Source organism: Brachionichthys hirsutus, chromosome 7 (assembly GCF_040956055.1).
Source record: "Brachionichthys hirsutus isolate HB-005 chromosome 7, CSIRO-AGI_Bhir_v1, whole genome shotgun sequence".
Lineage (NCBI taxonomy): Eukaryota > Metazoa > Chordata > Actinopteri > Lophiiformes > Brachionichthyidae > Brachionichthys > Brachionichthys hirsutus.
Window position 1 is genome coordinate 11,786,569 of NC_090903.1, and position 22,654 is coordinate 11,809,222.

General features: G+C 43.2%; 1 protein-coding gene across 1 annotated transcript in view; it reads left to right on the forward strand.

The window, feature by feature from the left end:
- Positions 1-22,654, forward strand: part of camkmt (calmodulin-lysine N-methyltransferase) — a 62,790-nt gene that overhangs the window by 30,763 nt on the left and 9,373 nt on the right. Inside the window, exons 5-9 of the mRNA XM_068741699.1 lie at positions 12,040-12,100; positions 13,156-13,207; positions 15,590-15,653; positions 18,549-18,615; positions 20,486-20,560. Of these exons, the coding sequence (XP_068597800.1) occupies positions 12,040-12,100; positions 13,156-13,207; positions 15,590-15,653; positions 18,549-18,615; positions 20,486-20,560 (319 nt within the window). The remainder of the gene's footprint in view (positions 1-12,039; positions 12,101-13,155; positions 13,208-15,589; positions 15,654-18,548; positions 18,616-20,485; positions 20,561-22,654) is intronic.

Here is a 22,654-nt window from a genome sequence, read left to right on the forward strand (position 1 = left end):
TGCTATTGACCTTTCTTTGTATCCTCCATAATGCCATTACCTCGTCGTAACACAATGGTGTTTACCAATACACACAATGTGTATTTATTTGCTGAAGTCGCTTTGGAGAGATGCTTGGATGAGGGTGTTTGACAGATATCAGTCTTACACATACATCGTCCAGGCAGTTGTACATGTTGTACTTTATTCATTTGTTATTCTTGATTTATACTCACATTGGTGCTTTTATGCAGCCTTGTGTCCGAGGTAGTTTGGTGGCTTGACATCGGGGGGGGGGGGGGGGGGGGGGGGTCAAACGATTGATAAAGTACCTCACACACGCATACATGCGAGTGGGCAGGTGTAGTAGAGTTTGAAAATGAATCTCGTATGATATGTGGAATGTCACCGCACATATGCCTCTTGTGTTGTGACGGTGCCATGCCCCAATGGAGCCTCCCCTAACTGTCCTGCCTCACTACCCAGCTTCAGGGCTCCGTCTCTGGGGAGGGAAGCAGCTGGCATGGCCCCTCGCTCGCTGGAGGACTGGCGCCCATTTCATATTCTCTCCAAAGCAATGCACACACACGCACACACACACACACACACTGACACTGACACGTGGCTCCTTCTGCACATTAAGTTTTAATCAGGCACTTAGATGGGCATCTGTTACGGCTCTGTCCGCGCGGCGCTTTAAGGACCTGTCGCCGCAGGTTACAGGCCTTACAGATCCGCTGACTGATAGACCCCTGGCCCACTTAGCAGCTGATGTCACAGCTGTATCTGTCTAACTGCCTAGTTGACCCTGAAATCATAGAACGTCTGTGGTGTTCATTCAACGGCATTTTTGCTCAGGAATCACTGAGCAAAAAGGAAAAAGGTGAAAGCACGAGGCTGTCAGATACCGTGGATTCAATTTGATGACGGTGCTTAAAGGAGGATATTCAGATTTTGTGAAGCGTTAGCAAGTGCTGCTACTTCTTAAATATGGAACGGAACAGACCCCCGTTAAACCTTCATCGAGTTTATGTTGGCGTGAAATGTTAACGCACCATGAAAGCATGGTGAAAGGATTTTTGTTTTGCTCATAATTATGAAGAGCAAAGTCCGGCTGTAGCTGTTTTGGAATGTCTTTAGTTTTACAACCAAATCATTTGATTCGTTGAAGCTGCTGGAGCTGAATAAAAGGTTTCTTATTCATTTTGTACCGTCAAAAAGGTAGAGAAAGTTTGAGATGAAGAGAACCAAACACGCACACACCTCCAAAGAATGAATGCCCTGCTCTTCCTTGCTCTGTCAGGTCATGCACACACACACACACACACACACACACACACACCTTCCCCTGGGGTTTGAGGTGACAGTGACGTTGACAGTTTGAGCATGGGTTGGTAATATTTTTTCTGCGACAAGTAAAATTAGCAGCCTGCCAGGAATTCTTTCTTTCCTTTCTTTTTTTTCTGACTGCCTGTCCACTCTCTTTCTCCCCCCCTCTCTCCCTCCATCTGCTCTGCTCAGTGGCCCACCACATCGCTTCTATCGCTAAACACACACACACACATGCATGCTGTTTCTTTCCTCTGTCAGCCTCTCTGTTGTGTCTGACGACTTAATAGCTCCCAGTGAGTGGATTTCAGCAGCCCACCTTTGTGTGTTTATATGCACTTGTCATGCTCGCAATATTCATATGGTGATTAGAAATATTCATTTCTGGAGAAGGAGGGAGGTGAAGAAGAAGACAGGCGAAGCGCTCAGAGCCCTGACAACTACTCTGCTTTAAAACGTTGATCCTCTTCCTCGGTATCATTTCTCATCTTTACATCCCTGAGTCCTGCTCAAATACACATGTTCTGTTATAGTTAGTTCTGGTATCCAACCGCTGCATCTCTGTTGGAGTTCTGGTGCCTTTCTGAAGGCCGATTCATGACCTGGTATCAGCACTGAAATTTTAAAATGCCATTTTCTGAAGTGATGCACATCTTAAATCCAGCCTGTTTTTTTGTTTGTAAAATCGTATAAAAATATTTTTAAGAAAAATCTTATTTCGCCTGACATAATAATCCTAAAATGTAAATAATCAATTTGAACTAAATACCAGTAGGTGTGTTTGAAAAGTAAAAGTAGAATGAAATGCTCTGTTTATTATTGCGTTGAGTCATTCCTGTAGTATTTGCAGCTGATTGTACTATAAAACTATTCTCCTTCAGCTCTTTAAATCCCTGCAGCTTCTGAAGCAGCTGGTCATATACGATAAATCTGATCAATCTGACGCCTCTGATTCGAGGCTTGCAGCACCAGAGAGAAGTGCATTACTCACCACAGTCCAGTGTGTTTGCCTTTTGATCAAATCACTTGCAAATGGAATCATATTGGCACAAAGCAACCGCAAACATCTTCACACGCGTCAGGCCGGCATCGCCTTCGCTCACAGTTTAAATGTATTGCAGCGCAAATGTTAGTAAATTACATTTAGCAGAATGTCTGCAATCTGGAATTTCCTTTTGTGTGCGTTGCATCCTTAAGCAAAATTGTGAATGCAATCTAAGTACATCAGTTTTATAGCTGTTTGGGACTTTTAATTCAAAGCGTGGTTTTAATAGAGACAAAAGCAGCATTTATATTAGAAAGTCAGTCAGCCGCTGCTGCCACTCTGTCTCTACACAGTGTATAGCGTCATACATGCGCACACACACACACACACACACACACACACACACACAGCCTTATGCATTCAATTCACCACCCAACCTTGTTGAAAATGACTGTATGATATCTTGCCTTTCCCTATTCACATTTCTGTTTCCTTCTCTCAGCAGTGCGATGCTTAATCTCAGCGCTGCTCTGTTTTCAGTGATACGGGGCAGCGCCGATTCATTTGATATTCTATATCTTATATTGCTCTTTTTATTCAAGGCCATGTGTATCTTTTAGTTTGTGTTATTTTTCTATTGGGATGAGTCCTGTGTGTGTCTGTGTGTGCGCGGGCGGACCTTAGAGTCCGGGTAAATAAGCTCACTGACTGAACAGCACCATCTGGACCCACCAGTGAACACCAAACCTCCGACAGGCCTCGCCTCGTGAGACTGACAGGTTGCATTATCCCAGACCTTGCTGGTAACTCCTGGCAACAAATTGGTCTTGTTGGGTGATGATGGGGCTACGTGTGTGTGTGTGTGTGTGAGGCAGAATGGGAGTGAGAGAGTGGGGACAGGCAAACAAAAAGAATGAGGAGGTATCCCTCCCACTCAATTACTGACCCTAAATGTGTCCGCGCGCGCGCACGTATCTGAGTGTGTGTGTATGTAGCGGGGGTGGGGTGTCTTCCTCCCACCCATACATCTATATACAGTATTGTCTACCTGCCTCTGTCACTCATCAAACACCAACCCTAAAACATGACCCCCACAGGAAACCTCCTCTTCATCACTGTGTCTGTGTGTCTTAGTGCCTCCAGTGCTCCATGATCCACACGTCTGTGTCCTCATTTTAATCCAGATTATACGCCCAACATACACCACTCTCCCAGTTCAGCAGGTTCTGTGACACTAGTTATGGCAGGGCTGGACAGTCTGGCAGTGCATTTATTGAGCTCTTCCTGAAATATTATTTAAAAACGGGTTAGACGTGAAAACATTTTTCGAGAATTATAAATGTGAACCAAAATGTACTTGACCTCAAAAAAGAAAAAGAAAATCAAAGACATAGTTTTGCTGAATTTTGTCTTTCCGTCTGTTACAATGTTTTTTCTGACTGGCTAATTTGGATCCAAGTGTGAACACACACACACACACACACACACACACACACACCTAAACTCACACACTCACACACTCACTGATAGAGGATATGCTCTGGGTTACAATAAGGACCATGGGGCCACATCCATTATCTTCCTTTGTCATCCTGTTCAATGGAAACACTGGGAATGTGGCAAAGGCAACTGTATAGTGTGTCTGTAGGACTGCAAATATTATTATTATATGTATACTGTATATATATATATATATATATATATATATACCTTTCTCGCTTGAAGAATCTTCCATTGCTTTTCACCTTTATCGACTCCCCACCCTTCCTGCTGGATGCTTGACAAGAAGCATGGCTGAAATGAGGAAATAACCCATACTTAAGCACACAACATGCTAGCTGGTCAGTGCAGTATAAGCAGGGAGGTTGAATAGCATCATCATGGCAGCCAGCTCCAGGGAGGCCGCGATCCGGCTTTATGGAAAGTGGAGTTCTTTCATTCTGTGTTATATATTCTTATAAATAAATACTGCATATGTACCACGATTAACATCTACCTGTCTGCAGTCAGATCTGGTTGGAGGTATTCTTCTGAAAAGACCTGCTTCATGAGGTAAAGGGAGAGGTAGAGGGAGGTAGAGGAACCAGATAGGGCTAAGTGGACTCCCTTGCCCCCGGGGTGTGCTCCATTGGCGTCCATGGGGGCTCTTTGTCCGGAGCTTTCACTGTGATTAGAGTGTTTGAGTTGACAATTCACTTAAGACCCCCGTTTCTCTCTCTCTCTCTTTCTTTCTCTCTACCAGCAGAAGCTCTTGTCCTTCCAACCTCTATTCCTTTGCTCTCACACACTCTCTCAGGGTATATTACCTGTTCTTGTAATGCAGTTAAGCTCAGCGAGAAGCCTTTTCTGGTAATACCACTTAATTCCCCATGTGGCGTCTGAAGTAACTGCAGTGAGAGATGAGGATGGTGGTGGGCGAATGGTAGAAGGGTGGAGGAAAGATGAAACCAGAGACTAGTGGGAACGCTACACTACACCGATGGCATTATAAAAGAACTAATTGAAGAATAAGTTATTACACAACAGAGTGAAACAGGGTATAACTGCATGAATCAAACTTTAAATACGAAGAACAAGCATGTGTTTAATTCATGGGTCAGGGTTAAGGGGAATCTGAGGATTCAGTAAAGATCACGGATGTGCTTAAAAAAAGAAAATATTAAATGCATTTTCTTTGGATTATTTTGTATTAGAATGGAATAGCATACTTTTGTATTTGTCTTTCTTATTTCTGCAGCTCAAACCTTCCTTGGGATTGTTGAGCAATCTGCAAAATAAACGATTTTGAGTTTCTCTCTCAAAGCTATGACGTGAGCACGCAATATTCGTCTCTGATGTGTGATTTTGCCTGTATAGGATATTCATAAACAAAAGCCAACGTAAGGGCCCAAAGAATGCATATAAACATCCCAAAATAATTCTTCCGTCTTTGGTTTTTAATGTCTGTTCTAGGTCCTTGCTTGAAGCACTAAGAAAAAAAACCCTGTAGAGATTAGAGAAGGGGATAACAGAAAAGGTCTCAGAAAAGAGATGACAAAAAAAGAGAAAGGGAATGAATGAAGGCGGATAGGGTGGCATTGCTCCTGGGGTAGAGCTCCAAAATGGAGTGCTAAAATCATTTCAGCTCAGATAAAACTCTGGCCACTGCTGGGCCACCCCAGGATATCTGTCCTGCCCATCAGCCTCTCCAATGAAACGTCTGCACACAGGGAGCCTTCAGGCAACACACAAATGTGATCATACCCTCACACACGGATGCAAATACACACACAGACCATAATTATTTCAGAAATACACAACATGTCGCATGTGTTGTATCACATGCACATGCCTCTTTTACAGTTTTTATTGTGTTGTTCTTTTCTTTTCCAGTTTGAGAAAGTAAGTGTGACAATGAGCCTCAAGGGCTTCCTTCCTTTTCTGAACCTACCAAGTTAATGATTTCATGCTAGATGCTGATAAAGCAGGGGGGTATAAACAGCTAGAGCTCACCAAGAATACCACAAAACCTTTCTTTCTTTCTCTGTCCATCCCTGCTCTTTCTCTTCTTCCTGTCCTAATTGTTTATTAACATTTGAGAAACCAAATAGCTCGGTGCAGGTGACACCCTATAATTTAACATCCTTGCCTTTCTCCAAGGAAGGACAGAGATGCAATCTGCAGCAATCTACATTTCTGTGTGTGTGTGTGTGTTTTAGTGTGTGTGTCACATACAGCATAATCTGGGGTTGTCACACAGTCCCATGCCACTCTTCGTATGCTAATCAATGAATGAAGCTCTGCAAAGCTCTCTTCTGCCAGCTAAACCACCTCAGCGTTGATATGTCTATTAGCTACGTGTCAAGCTCCCCTTTGGTTCTGCCTCCCCCGTCTCTCCCCACATCTAATTCCCTCCCCTCTAATTTGATCGTTCCTCCTCTATATTACCCACAGTCTCTCCCTCTTTTCCTCCCTCCATACTTTATTCGACTCTCCTCTCGTGACCCTCACTGCCCCTGTATTCTTTTCTTTTCACCCCGAACAGACACTTCCATTAGTTGTCAGTGAAAAGTACCCGACATGTGATCATCTAGTCCGTGAAAATAATTTGCATCATGCAAACGAATACCAGTTTGCTTTGCACCCATATTTTATGAGGATTTTCTCGCTCTAATTGATGACCTTCTTATAAATGAGCCCGTGATGTCATAGTGCTTTATGCTCAATAGAAAGTTTTGGATTTTCATTGCAGTACAAAGAGAAGCGGTCATCTTTGCTACGCATCTGCACAATGATCGCTCCTCCAAAGTAGCATCACTCCCACTGCAGTGGTTCTCTGCAGCGCCAGCCGGCAGCAGGGCGATTCAGGAAAACAGTCTATCATCCAGACAGATGCCCTGACAGACAGGTGGGGGAGATACCCAGGACATTGTCATACATTTGTCTTAATGCTTTTGCAAGCTTTAGGACAGGATGACAGACAGGCAGACAGATAAACAGACAGACAGATGTAGAATCCAGGAAGACCAAGAAGACAAGCAGACAGTTATAGGGGCAGTTAGACAGGCAGTCAGCCCTAGCATTTTGCACCAGATAAGTAAGCTATCAGAGGAGGGGGATGGATAGCAGAGTAAAGATTGGTCCGGGGCTCCTCAGAGAGGGATGGGGGGCCACATTGCAGGCGTGGTGGGCAGATAGCCCCCTGCTCTCATTATACTCTGCCTAATCCAAAACAATGTTTACTCAGAGAGCAAGAGAAAGAGAAGGGCCACGCTTATCAAAGGCCTGCACAGTCCTCCAAGTGTGTGTGTGTGTGTGTGTTTAAATGAGCCTATTCCAATGGAAAAAGGGATCAGGAGTGTCTCCGAGGCAGACTCTGTTGGCTAGAATGTCGATGCTTATCACACATCGCCTGGCTCCTCTGGTGAAAGGCGAATAGAATCTAAACTGCTTCTTCGCAGCATATGATTTACCAAACAGGCTGAAAAACTGCGGAAAGACTTCTGGCTATTTCATGATTGCTAATATTATTAACATGCTGCTGTTATTAGTCTAAGCTTTTATTAAACTTGACCTCATTGGATTTATCAAAAGATGGAAATATGCAATGGCCAAAACTCATTTTGTCCTTTTTGTTTTTTGAAAAAGTTGTATAATATTTGTTGTCGTGTCCGTTTGCATTGCACTTCATCTCCTTTCTTTCAGTGGCCTGACTGCAGTAAATGCACTGTGTGATTGATCTTTAAAAAGAAGAGTCCTCTGTCATGACTAGTGTGATTGTAGTTGATGAATACACTTTTCTTATTGTTCCCTGGACAGTCTTAGGGACTGTTCTGTAGGTCCCTTCTGTTCGACTTTGTGGTAAGATATATCAAAGATGTATAATAATCTAAAATACAGGTGGACCCAGTGTTGCCTCACAGTAACATGGAATACTGAGTTCAAATCCACCCACCCTTCCACAGTCCAGAAACATGCAGCGAGTGTTGATGAATGTGGGTCAGAATATGTTTTGTTGTGTGTTTGGCTCTGGCCACATGTCTCTGTGTTCACACACGCCACACACACACACAGCACACATGGGCTCTCCGGTCTCGTGAACTGTGTATACCCCATCTCGACCAGCCAGGGTAATCTTGGCCTCCGCTAAAGTAGCCGTGTGAAAGGACAGATTGTCAGTTGATCATGGCCAGCCGAGAGCCTTATCCCTTATTGGATCGGCCATGGAGGAGGCTTAGGAATTATCTGAGGCCTCACTTAATGTGGAGACGGATCACCGCCAGAGAACAGGAGAACCCCGAAGACACGCTGGGCCTGAGGTGTGTGTGTGTGTGTGTGTGTGGGACACCAACACAGAGGTGCATATTCGTTGGTATCAGTATGTAATAAGAAGGCTGTGTGTGTGTGTGTGCATAAAGCTACATCATGGCCCACTTAACCCCGGCTCTTTCTCACTGCCCTACCTTGCTTGTTCTATTTTTTACCATCCATTCCTCCTATCCTCACCCGGCCTCCCTTTTCTTCCTCATTCTCACTCCCGTTCCTCTCCTTCATCTCTCATCACCTCCCTCCTTCCTTTTCATTTGCCTCATGCTGTTCAGTTGTCCCTCCGCCCATCGAGGGAGCCCTTGTTAATTTTGCTATCACCGCCATCCTGCTTAACTTTCTCTCAGCACCTTCTCCTTTTCCGATCTCATAAAGTCCTTTAATATATGTCCCTTTCTCCTAGCTTAGCATTTCTCTTCACTTAGAGCATCTTTCTGCTCCTTTATCACCCTGCTCCTCCTTTATCTCTTCTTTTACTCCTCCTTTCTGAAGGCTTTACACAGTAGCATTCTGTCTGCAGCAGGAGACCTGACAGAGAAAAGACATGTGAAAAACAGATATTCAATTGTCCATACTTGAAAGAAACGGATCGAAATCACGCTGTTGTTGAGTAAAACGGTTGACCAATTCCTTCCATATCTCTGTAGGCAATGAAGTGAAAAGCTAAAATAAGTCATGCATTGATCAGCAAAAGTTCCCCTAAGTATATATTTCAATGAAAGTGTGCCTCATTCAGATCCTGTTAGCATAGCATAGCTCACCAAGTGACTCAGGCGATGTACACATGTAGCCGGGTGTCTCCAAAAACAAATATATTTCGCGTACCTAACCAGAGTTTTAGGTCTCAATGAAAACTGCTCTGATGTCACATGCGGGACCCGCGTTCACGTTCAGAAACAGCATGGATGCCTTCAAAACGTATCGCTTACTGTTGACTTTATATTCCAAAACTAGGTTTAGTTCTGCCTCCAAGATGATTTTGGGTGCTCTGTCAGGCTGTTCATAAACTCTTATGTGATTTGGTTATTGCAAACAGTTGATCATTAGTATATTTATAGATTACCATTCAAAGCATAAGCACCTTTAAAGCAATGTTTTTGAGCATATTGTTTTAAGACAAAGTTTTAGTGCCTTAAACCTACTTGATGCGCACACACACACACGCATGCACACGCACACGCACACACAAACACACACACACTACCCTGCTTCCTTTCCTCATTTGGTAATTGAAGGTGAGAAATAATTTCATTATCCTCAGGAAGTGTAATCTGCTCTCTACTCCTGATCCCTTCATTTCCTACAGTGCACCTCAACCTGGGAAGCACGCACGCACGCACACACACACACACACGCACACACGCACACACATGCAGCACATACTTAACGCTTCATGCATGCACGCACAAACATTTTTTATCACCCTGGGCTGCTAATGTTATTGGAGTTGAGGATTAACAAACAGATTCACATATGCTTCACAAAGCTTTATTACTTATTGCTGTCTGTCACACGTGTGTAAACACATGCACGCGCGCACACACACACACACACACACAGACAACTTTGTATTAAATTAACCCAGATGTGTGGACACCATAGTGGACAGGAGACCCTCAGTGTGTGAAAGCTTCACCTTGACTGCAGTGTTATGTCATGTTGTTTTGATCTCAGCTTAATATCATTGTCCAGACAGAGGATTCATGATTTGACACATCAAACTTGCCGGGCATGTTTAGATGTTGTAAAATAAATAACAACAGTAAAGAAGGTTGTAGTAAGGCCGTGTTCATATCCTCGACCAATACTTTCCCTTTCTGCTTCAGGCTGTCACGTTAATGCTGCTTTACTACCCTCTACTGTTCATCTGCCCAAGATGATTTGGGTGGTCTGTCATGTCAAATGATGTGAACACAGGAAGGACGGGGTTAAAATGCAACAACATCATTACACACAAACGGGGGACTGGACAAAAGGACAAAAGCATCTGCATCCTCCATTATAATAATGAACCATATATATATTTAATTCATATTTGCATTTCCTTTATTGTGTTGCCAACTTTTTATATTTAATATATTATAGAAGGACTCTGGGTCATCAGTTGTGACATTGTTCACTTTGTTGCAGCATTTGAGCTTTAATTACGTTTGAGCCCGTGACCATTGAATGATTGAGAGTAAATTGACCAAAACCAACAATTAGGCCCACCTTTTATAGACATGGCTTGTTTTTTGTTGTTGTTTTTTTTTTTTTTACTGTAGAACAGTATTGAGTTAAACTTCCACGTACTATTGTGCTGTAAATACTCCCTCATGCACCATGAAGCCACAGCTGAAGGGGTCTGCAGCAAATGCAGGATTGTGATCGTGTTTATTTGGGTAAAATTTGAATAAAAAGCATCTAGAAATGAGAGATTAGAGAAACATGAGATCCATGTGTTCAGTGTGTGCAAATAGGCCGAGGGCTTAGACTAAGAGCTACAGACAAATAGAGACATCAGAATTTATTGATGCCAGACTTTTACACATTTAATGGGATTTGTTTGAAAAAGGAATAGCTTTAACTTTATCCTTTAATCACACACCTCCAGAATAAGAATTGTGAAACTATAAACAGTTCAGCATAAAGGAAACATTTATATCCACAAAGAAAAAGATAGTTTCCAGCCTCGCTCTGCGTTCAGCTGGCAGTGTGAAGTTCCCTCCGCTTTGTGACAGGCTCCTGGCTGACAGAGAATAACAGATGGAATTTAAAAAGCCACCTTGTTTAATCGCGTATTGACAGTTTCCAGACACACTGTATAGCTGCTCAGGCTGGAGCTGTGTTTCTGTGTGTGTGTGTGTGCACGTGTGTGTGTGCTGTTGTAGATGTAGAAAGCTTGTTTTTTTCCTAATGGGGAGAAGGAATATTTCGGCATTTTATCAATAAGCATTATTAAATCTTGCTTGCTTGAGCTAATCTCGGTGGACTCGGCCGAGGAAAAAGAGAGGGAGCGAATGAGAGAGATAGCCACAGTGAGGGAGAGCGAGCGAGCAGCGGCGTCTGCCCCGTGAGGTGAAGAGAGACTGCCAGTAAGCAGCTTATTATATCGACTACCACCTTTTCTCTCTCCTCCCTAACCCTTCCTCCCTCCCAGTTCTCTGCCGTTACCTCGCTCATTTTCTCTTCTCTCTCCATCATTCGCTTGCTTTCTTCTTTGCAGCTGATTCTGTATCCCCCATTCTCAATAACACTTCCACGTAAACACACACACACACACACAGATACACGCGCGCACACAACAAGCACACGCAAACGGCGCTGAGCTCAAAGCGAGAGGGAAAAAGCTGAAGTTTTATTCAAATTAATGTCTACTTTTTCTACTGCCAAGATGTTTGTGCATCTGTGTGTGTGTGTGTGTAAGACACAGGAAAATAGCAACAAGCAAGTGTGTGTTTGTGTTAGTGTGTCTCATATGCACGACAGAAGGAGAAGGGCTGACGGTAGGTGATAAGCCAGACAGGCCTGCATGCTGTGATTATCACCCACCGGACCCCTTGTCACACACACACATGCACACACACACACGTGCACTTGCATACACAATGCCTGATAGCAGCGTGTGTTGCAAGGATTTAGGATAGACAGAGAAAACAGCGACAGCGAAGCCTTGGATCACAGGGAAGGTGGAAACCACAAGAGAAGCAAATGAACACAGACTGGAAAATACAATGCATCCAATTATGTTCCAGCGAACACTCATTGTTTCTACATGTGTTTTATAGCAGTATCAAAGTGTTCGCCTATGAGATGCTGGAATCAAAGCACATTGTAGCACGAGATAGGCTTGATAAATGCATGCAGACGAACATCTGTCACTGAAATGGGTAAAAGTCGTCCATTAACTCGAGTCTCTCTCTCTCTCTCTCTCTCTCTCTCTCTCTCTCTCTCTGGTTTAGGCGTGTGGCCGTCCGAAGAGGTGATGGCTCATTACTGTCTGCAGAAACGTCACATGTTCAAGTGAGTTCCTCAGCCTGCTCTCCATCGTCAGCCGGTTCAGCCAGAGAAGGAGCGCAGCTGCGATTCATTATTCATTCTCATTATTATTACTTATCAGCGGTTCCTGATCATGATATTTATAGTCCAGATTTGAACACAGGCAGTTGCAGTTTTACATCAGTATGATGCTGAAATATGGAATCATTCTTGCAATATGAACCAAATGACATTCAGAAATTTATCTATTTTGGGTTTTTATGTGCAATCAGGAAATGACTAAATGATATAGACCAAGAGGAAAACCTTCATTAGAAAATAATAAATAAGAACACAAATTAGCAGCATGGAGGCGGAGCTTCGTGAAGTAGTCCCATCCTTTTCCCAAGCATTTAACTTTTTTTCTTCTTCTCAAATGTGTGTTCATTCTTCTGCATTTAACCTGTAGTTCTACTATATTTAGAATAACTCAAATTAAAACGTGTAGTTTAAACTCTGCTGTCAGACCTACAGCGGCTGCTTGGCACTCCTGTCGTTCGGTGCTTTTCCATCCCACGCTGTGCTGCTCGCCGCTGCTCTTTCCCCTGCTCCCGCCGGCTCAGCGCTGGCCTGCCCTGCAGCACAGGGCTGAAAAGCACCCAGGCACCTTTGATTTCCACTCAAAGTGGAACGTCACCCTTTGATTTCCTGTTTTAACATTCAAGAGGCGGGAGACAAGGAAGAGAGGGGTATTGATCAGAACAACACAGTGAAGGTCAGCGCGAGGGGCGGGATGAAAGAGGGACAGGGGTAGAGATGGGGAAGGGGAGATGAAAGGAGGAAGAGGATGGAGAGAAGGGTTGAATGAGCGTGCGTGCGACAGGACTCCGTGTGTGTGTGTGTGGGGGGGTTTCAGATTCCCGCTGATCGAGCTTGTGCTTCTCAGTGCTCAGTATTCACCTTTCAGGTTGATGGTTGAATTGATATTTCTTACCCTGCTATGTTTACTGTGTATATTTGTGTGTTACTGCTAAGCTGCTAGATATTTGCTATGAAAGTTGAATCTCACTCTTCTGTCATTCTATCTCTCTGCCTTACAGGGGAGCGGTGTGTGAGTTAGGAGGAGGCATGACATGTCTGGCTGGACTCATGGTAGGTGATGTGCACACACACACACACACACACACACACACATTCACAAGAAGTGAATAGTCTGTGAATAATAGGTATGGATAGTGTGTGCTAAAGGTGTATTGACGGGTGAGGGTCAATTTCAGTAGGTAAGCCATGACACGTCTCCTGCAGGCACTGTGTGTGTGTGTGTGTCTCTTTGGGGGTGGGGGGGGGGGGGGGGTGTAACAGTTGATCGCATGCCTATATTTCAGCATATAGGCATTCTGCATGATTGTATTCTGCATGTGGTTAAGTTACGATGCTTTAAAGAGTCTGAATCTGTTTTGGCGTTTGCTCTGTCAGTGAGTTGCTTGTATTATAGTCTATATCTACCTGTTGCTAATACATTTTATGATGAATTAAGCAACAAGAACTGACCAATCCCACCAGTTATGAAATATATTAGCAGTTTATATTGATAAGACACCCCCCTCCCCCACACAGTTGCACAGGTTTATTAGCCAGAGTCTTAAGGCCCCCTCATCACAGCAAGCTTCAGTGTCCAATCAATCTGCTAGATTCTAGTGTGTGTGTGTGTGTGCGGGGGGTGTGTGTGGGGGTGTATGAGGAAGCCTGCTTTATCTCTGTTCAGTCAATACACCGTGTTCTGACATTGGTGGCATGAGATGGAGTCCTCTTTCACACCCTCATCCCTCCATCATCCGCCACCGACACCATATTGAAGTTCATTCCCTCTGTGGTCCGTGTGAACAGTTTCAAGGATTCCTATAGTTGTGCTGTTACTATTTTAACAGCTTTATTTCACTTCCCTCATCTTTTGAAGTACCTGTCCTCTCGCTGCTCTGTTCAGTTTTTCTGTTGGTAGCAAGCATTGGTCGACACTGTTTTACAAACCTTTTCACACAGTCTGCATCACCAATATGCACCTCATTCAGATCGTTCATCTCACCTCCAAAATTACCTCACACACACAAAACCTATCATGCATGTCTCAAAATAAATCTACAACACACACAAGCAGAAATTTGTGTCAAAAGTGCTTGACAAATATCCTGATTTAATGTCATCATCAGTCAGCTATTCTACCATGCACACAACTAATAATTATATATATTAACATATAAATATATCATGACATGTCTTCTGAATTATATAACATTAAAATGCAATGCCAACTGTTGTTCACTCATCCTTTTTATGCAGCTGAACGAAAAGACATGCGACAAAACTTTATTTCAGGTTAGTCACGGCAATGAGGTTCGTTAAGCGAACGATCCTGAATCATGGCCTCGTGAAACTTAGTCATGCTTGTTGTGGTATGACTTTTGGCCTATGCCTCACAGCAGCATACAGCGTTTCAGTTTGCTATTTTTTTTAAATGAACATGTATGTGCGTGCACGATAAGGCGTGTGTGCACAGCGGCGTTAGCGGGTTGCAGGTTGTTGCTCGTGGGTTGCAAGGCTGGGCAGCTGATCTTTCAGATGGATGCTCTGCTTCTGCCTGGAGGTCCCTTCCTCTATTTGACCAGATGGTGGGACATGCAGCACTCACTGACCCTCTCACACACCCTGCAGGGCCTCAACATGTGTGTTGTGTGTGTGTGTGTGTGTGTGTGTGTGTGTGCAAGCATGCACCCATGTGTGTATTATATTTGTTTGAGAAATGTTCATGCACTTATGTTACCATGCGTCTCACACACACACACACACACACATTCCTTCACAGAAACTGACAGCCTGACATTCTCTTGCTGATATCAAAAAAGAGAAAAGAGAATCTGAATATGATGAGGTTATAGTAAAGCACACACCTCTATCTATATCTTCCTCACACAGCTCAGCACAAAGCTGCCCATCCATTCTCCCGTCTCCCTCCCTCTTTCTCCCTTTCTCTCCATCTCTCTCAGTCTACTCTGCAAAGTTATATGAAGGGCATCAGGCAGGCCCGGCGAGCTGAGTGCAGAGTGACAGCGGTGAACGGAGTGATGGCTCGGCCCGATAAACACCCAGCGTCAAATGAAAAGGCTCTGCGCTTGCCATCATCCCCTGTCACAATGCAATTACTGAACAGAGTGATAGCAAGATAGCAGCCCCCACCGCTAGCCACAATGATAAAAGTATTGACTGATTTGATTGAATGATTAAAATAATGCAGACATAAAAATGGGGTGAAGATAGAGAGTGAAATGGCAGGGAGGAGAGGGAGCAAAACAGAGAGAGAGAGGGTGGGGCAGGGCTGGATTGTCATGAGTGAGGCTTTGTAGATATGGTTATGTCATTATTTTGTGTGTATGTGTGTGTGTTCAGGTGTTTGCTTCATCTGAGGGTGCTATTTGGTTCACTTCCTTTGTTCTGTGTTGTTTCATTTCTCTTTCTGTTTCTCCTCTCTCCGACTCTCAGGTTGCCATTTCTGCTGACGTGGAAGAAGTCCTGCTATCAGATGGGAATGAGACGTCCATTCAGAGTATCCCGTCATCGTCCTCTTTGTTTTTGACTGTGTCTCTGCTTTATTGCTGTAGTTCAAATGCAATTATATCCATTTATATGGACCTTTTTTGTGGGGGTTAATTAGAAAATGCTGCTAAGAAGTGCACAAAAATCACATGATCTTCACTACTGTATAGCGGCATTGTAAGTGTGGGAATAGATTACTGCGTTTTATATATAACAAACACAATTGTTATATTAGGAATACTAATTTCACCTACAATACCACTATTCAGCTGACTATATATAATTTACTAACTAAAACATGAATATAAATAGTGAATCTCTCTTTGATGCCACGCAGTTCCGTTGTAAAATAGTAGCGTAGCTTGAAAGATTTATGAACAACATTTCCACGTTGTTCTTGCAGTTTTAGACAATAAATCAGAGACTGAATTCCTGTAAAGGAAAAAAAAAAAAATCCGCCATCACATTTATCTCCAGGCAAAAGCAGCAGATGGGAACCGACACTGACAAACACCCAACGCGGATCCAACAATCCGAGCTGCCCACAGTTAGTTCTTTGTTAAGAGCACAATAATTGCCATCCTGTCAGATTTAGTTTCAGACTTTATCAAATGTTAAGTCTAGGGCTACAATCAAGGTTCCTTTAAAATGTTGTTGTGCGTAGTTAAATTTAAGACTTATAATTATGTTTTTAAGATGAATCTTTAGATGAATTTTGGTTCTGTGCCGTTGTTCTTGGAGTGAGTTATTGATCAACTCCGCTCTGCCATCCAACCATCTTTCTAGCTATTTTACACTTATTCCAGTCAGATTTTCTTTTTTAAACAATGCCTTGTTTTCACTTTCTTTTCTTCCCATGTCCCCCCCCCCCATCCCTCCTGTCCTTTTTCTCACATCCTCTCAAATCTTGCTTTATTCACAAAACAACCAGACAGATTAAATAATCCATGACTCGCCACAGTGGCTTCACAAAAGCAGGAAACACAAAATACGCATTTCTTCCCCATTGACTGGCAAATCAACTTCTATATTTAGGCTTACAATATCTCTGTCTCATCCGGCTGCAGTGCTCCTTCGCCGATCACAATAAGACCAAACAATGACATTGTGGAGCCCGTATAAAAAGAACACACGCTTGCACTCACGCACACTTGGGCGGACAAACAATACACCATTGACCGAATGCTTTGTTTCGCACACCAAACACGTACAAAATGAAATCCTTACGGGGATGGATCGAACACACACACAGAAAGAGACAAGGAAGGATGACAGATTGTTTTGAGCTCAGCTAAATGCTCCCGCTCACAGAATGCCGGCACTGAGTTGCGTTTCTTTTGCTGTTGGACTTGTTTATCTTAAACCCATTGTTACGTCTTGCATCACAATACAAAGAGATTTGTATTATTATTTGGTCCTTTTTTACGCAGTAAAGTAAATGAGAATATATGTGGAAGTTGTAATTTGACTGCGTTTAGATATGTCTGCAGAATAGATTTTTCCCTTTCCTCAGATGCCATTGACTTCATTAATAGCGCAGAAATACAAATTAATACACACCACACAGACGAGACACTCTGTTGCTGTGACCTTGGATACTCATGCTGAAAATCAATTGAAACGTTCCATTAAGAATGATTGATGCATGTCGTTGGCTGCTCTTTGGTCTCCTTCAAGTGATGGAAGCAAATATCACTTCATTTTACTGATGCTTGAAGCTCTCATCTTTCTGATTCGACTATCTTTGACTTTTCCCCTTTAGTTCTTTCTCTTTCACTCTTTGCCTGCGCGCGTGTCTGTGTGTGTGTGTGTGTGTGTGTGTGGACCTTCCTTTCAGCGGTGTGCTGGTGATGAGATTACAGTAAGCCGCCCTGCTCTCCGTCCCGTCATCCTGATGCACAAGACACGGATGTATAGCAGTCTTATATGTGCTTGTCTGTTTGTCCTGTTATGTGCTTGTATGTTCATGTGTGCTTGTATGTTCATGTGTGCTTGCGGTGCATCTGGATCTGTGAGGCCTCTTTGATCTGGATTGGCTCTCCAGGTATCAGCCCATCTAACTTATCATGCATTCCTGCTCTGGCTCCCCTGCTCTGTGTCTCTGTTGATTGGATTTGTCTCAGCTCTTTGCAGGCTTTAAAGGCAAGGAAATCCTAATTGAATTGCTTTGCAACTCCACAAGCCAGTGTATTACTTGACAACTTGACATCAATCACCCTCCTTTTTTATGTGTTAATCTGCATGTGTGTGTGTGAGTGTGTGTGAGAGAGAGAGAGTGAGCGAGGGACTGTGAGTTGGTGCATCTGGGGTTAAAAGCCTTCCCATTGATCCAGCTATAGATGCCGCTGTGATCAGCACCACTCACTTTTGGTGTGTTTCTCTCGTGGGTGTCAACCGTGTGTTTCCTCTCACATTAGGAAGGTGTCTTGATGTGGCTATTTTGATTTTTGTGACATGACACACACCACCGGTAGATCCGGGTCATTTAAAGGTTCACCCAAAAATACAACACATACAAAAACAGAAAGAAAGCAATTGTACATTGAACATTTTTAAATTTCTACCCAATGGCAGCATTTTCTTTTTTTTTTAAAGAAAATGGAGATGAAAATGGGAGTTGAAAATATTTGCAATAAGTCCAATACATGATTCCTTATCCACCTGTGGAGATGAGGGATCGAGGATCTCGAATGCTGTATATATTTTAAATCCCTCTTGAAGCAAATGCTCCATCTTTACATATACTTGACTTCTTTAAAGTCCATAACTATATACTGTAAACATCATTGACCAAATGTGTACAAATAGAGATAACCTTTATTTAATTTATTACTGGACCTTTAAGGCCCCCCCTTGAGGCCTCAATCTATTTGTCTGTAATGAATCCTTGACCGTGGCACTTCAGACGTACGAGGGCTGGTCGAGAGGAACAGGCGTGCTGGAAAGTTTGGGTCAACACGTGTGTCTGCAAGGTGAGACAATTTTCATTTCCACTGCCTGGCCCCGCTCTAGCCTCTTTATCACTTCGGTCAGAAGAGTGAAATGAGTTTTTAATGCTTGCTGTGTTTGCGTTTTTAGCGAAATAAGTGTCTCAAATGTTTGTCACTTTGGAATCTAACACACAATATCATGATCAAAATCCTGCACAGATTTCATTCTTGAATGATCGTGCTTGTGCAGACAAGGACATGCATGTGCTGTTCTGTACGAGAGGAAGACCGGAGGGAACTGTTAATGCCCATCTAAAGCTGCTTTCACAGGAACAACATCTACATGTGTTTACACCCTACAAGAGCCACATGCCCATGGATGTGAATTCACCATTGCAGGAGAACGGAGTGAGCACTTTAACATCATTTTCCCTGAGTGCACATCGAATGTAGACCTGATCCTTCATCACCTCCGGTCATGAAGTTAGAGGCAGTTCAACATGTGGTGCTGCCTGAAGGACGTCTATTCTCCGTCATCCATTTCTAACAGTGGTTGCCCAATGAAATGAATGTTAAAATGGTGTGCTGAGGCCTCAATACACTCAGCATCCTCAGGGCTCAGGAGGACTGGAGGAGTGTCTAATATGGCCTTGGGGAGGGAGAGTAATTCAAGCACATTGATTCCCTTTGATAGGAAATTCTAATCCACACACATACACACACGTTATATTCAAAGATAATTTCACACTTTCTCAAATGAAGCTTTTTGCCATTGACTTGACCAATTTCCTCTCCTTCCTCTTCTCTCTCTCCATCTCTCTTTCTCCGTTTCACCCTCCTGCACATATTTACATGAGTGGAAGATGGAGTGAAAAAGTAAACGTATAATTAGGCTACATTACTTTGATTGTTTTCTTTTCAGATTATGCCTCCTGTCATCACTGCTCTGCAAGAGAGGCCAGAGTTCACTATGTGATTGGACAAGGGGAGGGAGAGGAAGGGGCACGTTGTGTGATGGTGTGTGCACATGCATACGTACGTGTGTGCATGTGTTGGGTCCTCCTGCTGGGAATTGAGATTGTCTTTCTAGCACAGCCTAATGTGTTGTTTACTGAGTGTTAATAATGCCTGTTTAATAATCCTCCGCTCTGCCTAACAAACTGAGAGAGAGAAAGGGAGAACGTGAGGGAGGGAGAGAGAGAAAGGATGTGTGGAAATAAAAGTGACGTCATCCCTTACCCGACAACACAAAGATGACAAATGAACAGCTTAACCAAATCATTTAAACAGTGATCGCTCGACAAACCTGGCAACCCATCGAGCAGATGGAGTCAGTTATGCCAAGAAGATTCAGTGTGTGACTAATGTGTGAGTAGATGTCAAAGTGTTAAAATCAAATGTGATATTTGCCTTTTTTTAAAAACCTACATGACATCAAGCATCACAACAGGTCAGATCTTCATCCAACAGAAGAAGATATAGAAGATATAACACCCGGCTGGGCTGTGGGTCACACTATATGTGACTTAAGAGTTGTTTGGTGTAGAGAAACTGTTTATTGTTCTTTTCTCTGCATTCTGGTGAATGGAAATGTCAATGAAGAGTGAGAAAGACTGTGTATGTGTGTGTGTGTGTGTGTTCACATGGTATAAATGTCAAGTGTCATGTCAGAAGCTGCCTCTTGTTACCCTGCAGACGACATGTCTTCCCTCCCTGACACTTTGTCCAGGTCTCCACACACACAAAACAAACTGTGGGTTTGCAAGGAGGAAGCTCAAGAACCGCTGGAACGAGCGTAAAGAGGCAGCGAAGAGTGAACTTTTGTTGCTGGTTGTGTTCTGTGAACACTTTGTGGCTTCCTTCTCTGCAGATTCTGAACTTCGCTCTCTCTGTTTCATATTTGTTCTTACAGAGTGGTGAGGTGGGACTGTGAGTCAGACATTTCAGCGCTAGAAGGTCACTTTGACATGGTCATGTGTGCAGACTGGTAGGTACGCACGCACACACGCACACACATGCGTGTGCAAACGTACCCTGTATGCAGTAATGACAGTTCTTATTAGGCCCCCCACTACCTTCTGGACCTTACTCTCTCTTGTTCACACACACACACACACACGCACACACACGCATGCTCAGATGATCGCTTGCCTCTATTTTACACCAGATTGCCTCGTTTTCATGCTTGGTGCTCCAGCAAATGAATGACTTAGGCAAATAGCAAATAATTACGCCTTGACAAGGAAGGAGACAAAGTAAGATAAAGAAAGACTTGAAGGCAAATGGAGGGAGGAGTGGAAATGGAGATGGAAATGGAGAGATGGAGCAAGATAAATATAACAATTAGCTCATCGGTCATTGAAGTGCAGATCTTGTGGCAAATTAGGAATTACATCTTTTTTATTTCATTATTCTGCCAAGCGCGGTAAAGTGCATTAGGAGCCATTTCTCCTTAGAAAGGGTCAGCTGTGAAAGAGTTTTCATCGCCCTTTGTTCTCTTCTCTCACTCTTCTTTGTTTGTTCAGTTTATACCAAACTTAAAAATAGATGGCTTGTGCCACCTTGACTTTGCAAACGCATACACACACAGTCAGGCTGTAGTGGTAAATAAATGGGGTAAGTGCATCACGTTCATTATGACTGCTGCATCCTGTGGTATCTATGTAAGGTGAAATATGTATCAAATATGTGTATTTACTTTCATCTCTTGGACACTTGAGGATATTCCCACTTAAAACTACATCTGCTTATTGGTTCCTGTTTAAGTTTTACTGCTGCTCATGTTTCAGTTTCCAAAGGAGGCGTGGCTTGCAACTTCCAAAGGTTCCTCCTCACCGGTTGGATGGGTACTTTGAGTATTTAAAAATGTTGTGCCCGTCCAGTGGATGAAACAAACTCTGTGCTAATTACATTTATAGAACCCAGAGTGGGAGCGAACCGGCAGCTAATAGAGCATTCTTTACAGTAAACATGTTTGTGTGAACAGACGAGTGACAGAAACGAGCAGGTAGCGTGAACACAATTTTTTCCAATCCCACATTCCTCAGATATTCCTCTCCTCTCAGCAGACATGCTTGCTTTAGTGACGGGTCTGTGCAATCTGCTGCAAGATGTTTCCTTTGTGATGTGATATTTTCTGTGTGTGTATGTGGGTGAACGAGTGTGTGATAATTGCAGTGGTGGTGGTTGAAGAGTGATGGCTGACCGATTAACGGGCGAATCGTGGCGATGATCACCTACGGAAAGGTCAGCATCGCAGCTTCCACTCGGATTAATTGCAGCTCCCACTGGTGGCAATGGAACCACTGCTGAGAAGAGGGGTGAGCAGGAGTACGTGGGGGGGGGGAGTAAGGAGAGGAGAATAGTTTGGTTTCAAATCGTATACAAGCGGTCCATTACCCGACAACTTCTTTGGATATCCTGCCCATCATGGAAGAGTGGGTATTATGCAAAAGAACTGCCTGTCGTTTGAGTGGATTGTGCCATTGAAACTAGCATCAAACACCACTTCAATGATGAAATGGCACCATGAGATCATGCTATTATGAATTGCCTCTCTGTGATGTCACAAATGAGAATAATGTAGGTTAGTATTCCGCTCTTTGCATCAATAACAGCGATAACCAATCACTATATCTATTGATTAAAAATAGTGCTCCAGTTATCTCTCTAAATATTCCAAATGCATCTACGATGGACTTCACAGTGTGTCTCCTGTAATTCAAGTGAGAGACATCTTGAGTTAAGTGAGCGGGAACAGGATGGCATTATGTTAGCAAAGCAAAGCATATTCAAGTAGAGCTGGTGGGGAACGAACAAAATACGGCAGCTTGATAAATACCTGAATCTCAAATGGCAACAGATGCTCTGTGAGAAAGCCCATCGATGCCTGCATAAGTCTCATATAGACATTAGAGATATATTTTTTTAAAAGGCACTGATTTTTAAAGATTTGGTTTTTTTTTAGGATAACCAATGATCAGTTTTCTAAAACTGAAATGACTGATCTAAGTGATTCACACGTAAAAATAGAGACAGCAGTGCAGGAAAATAAAATGTTGTTTGCCTCCTCAGCCCTAAA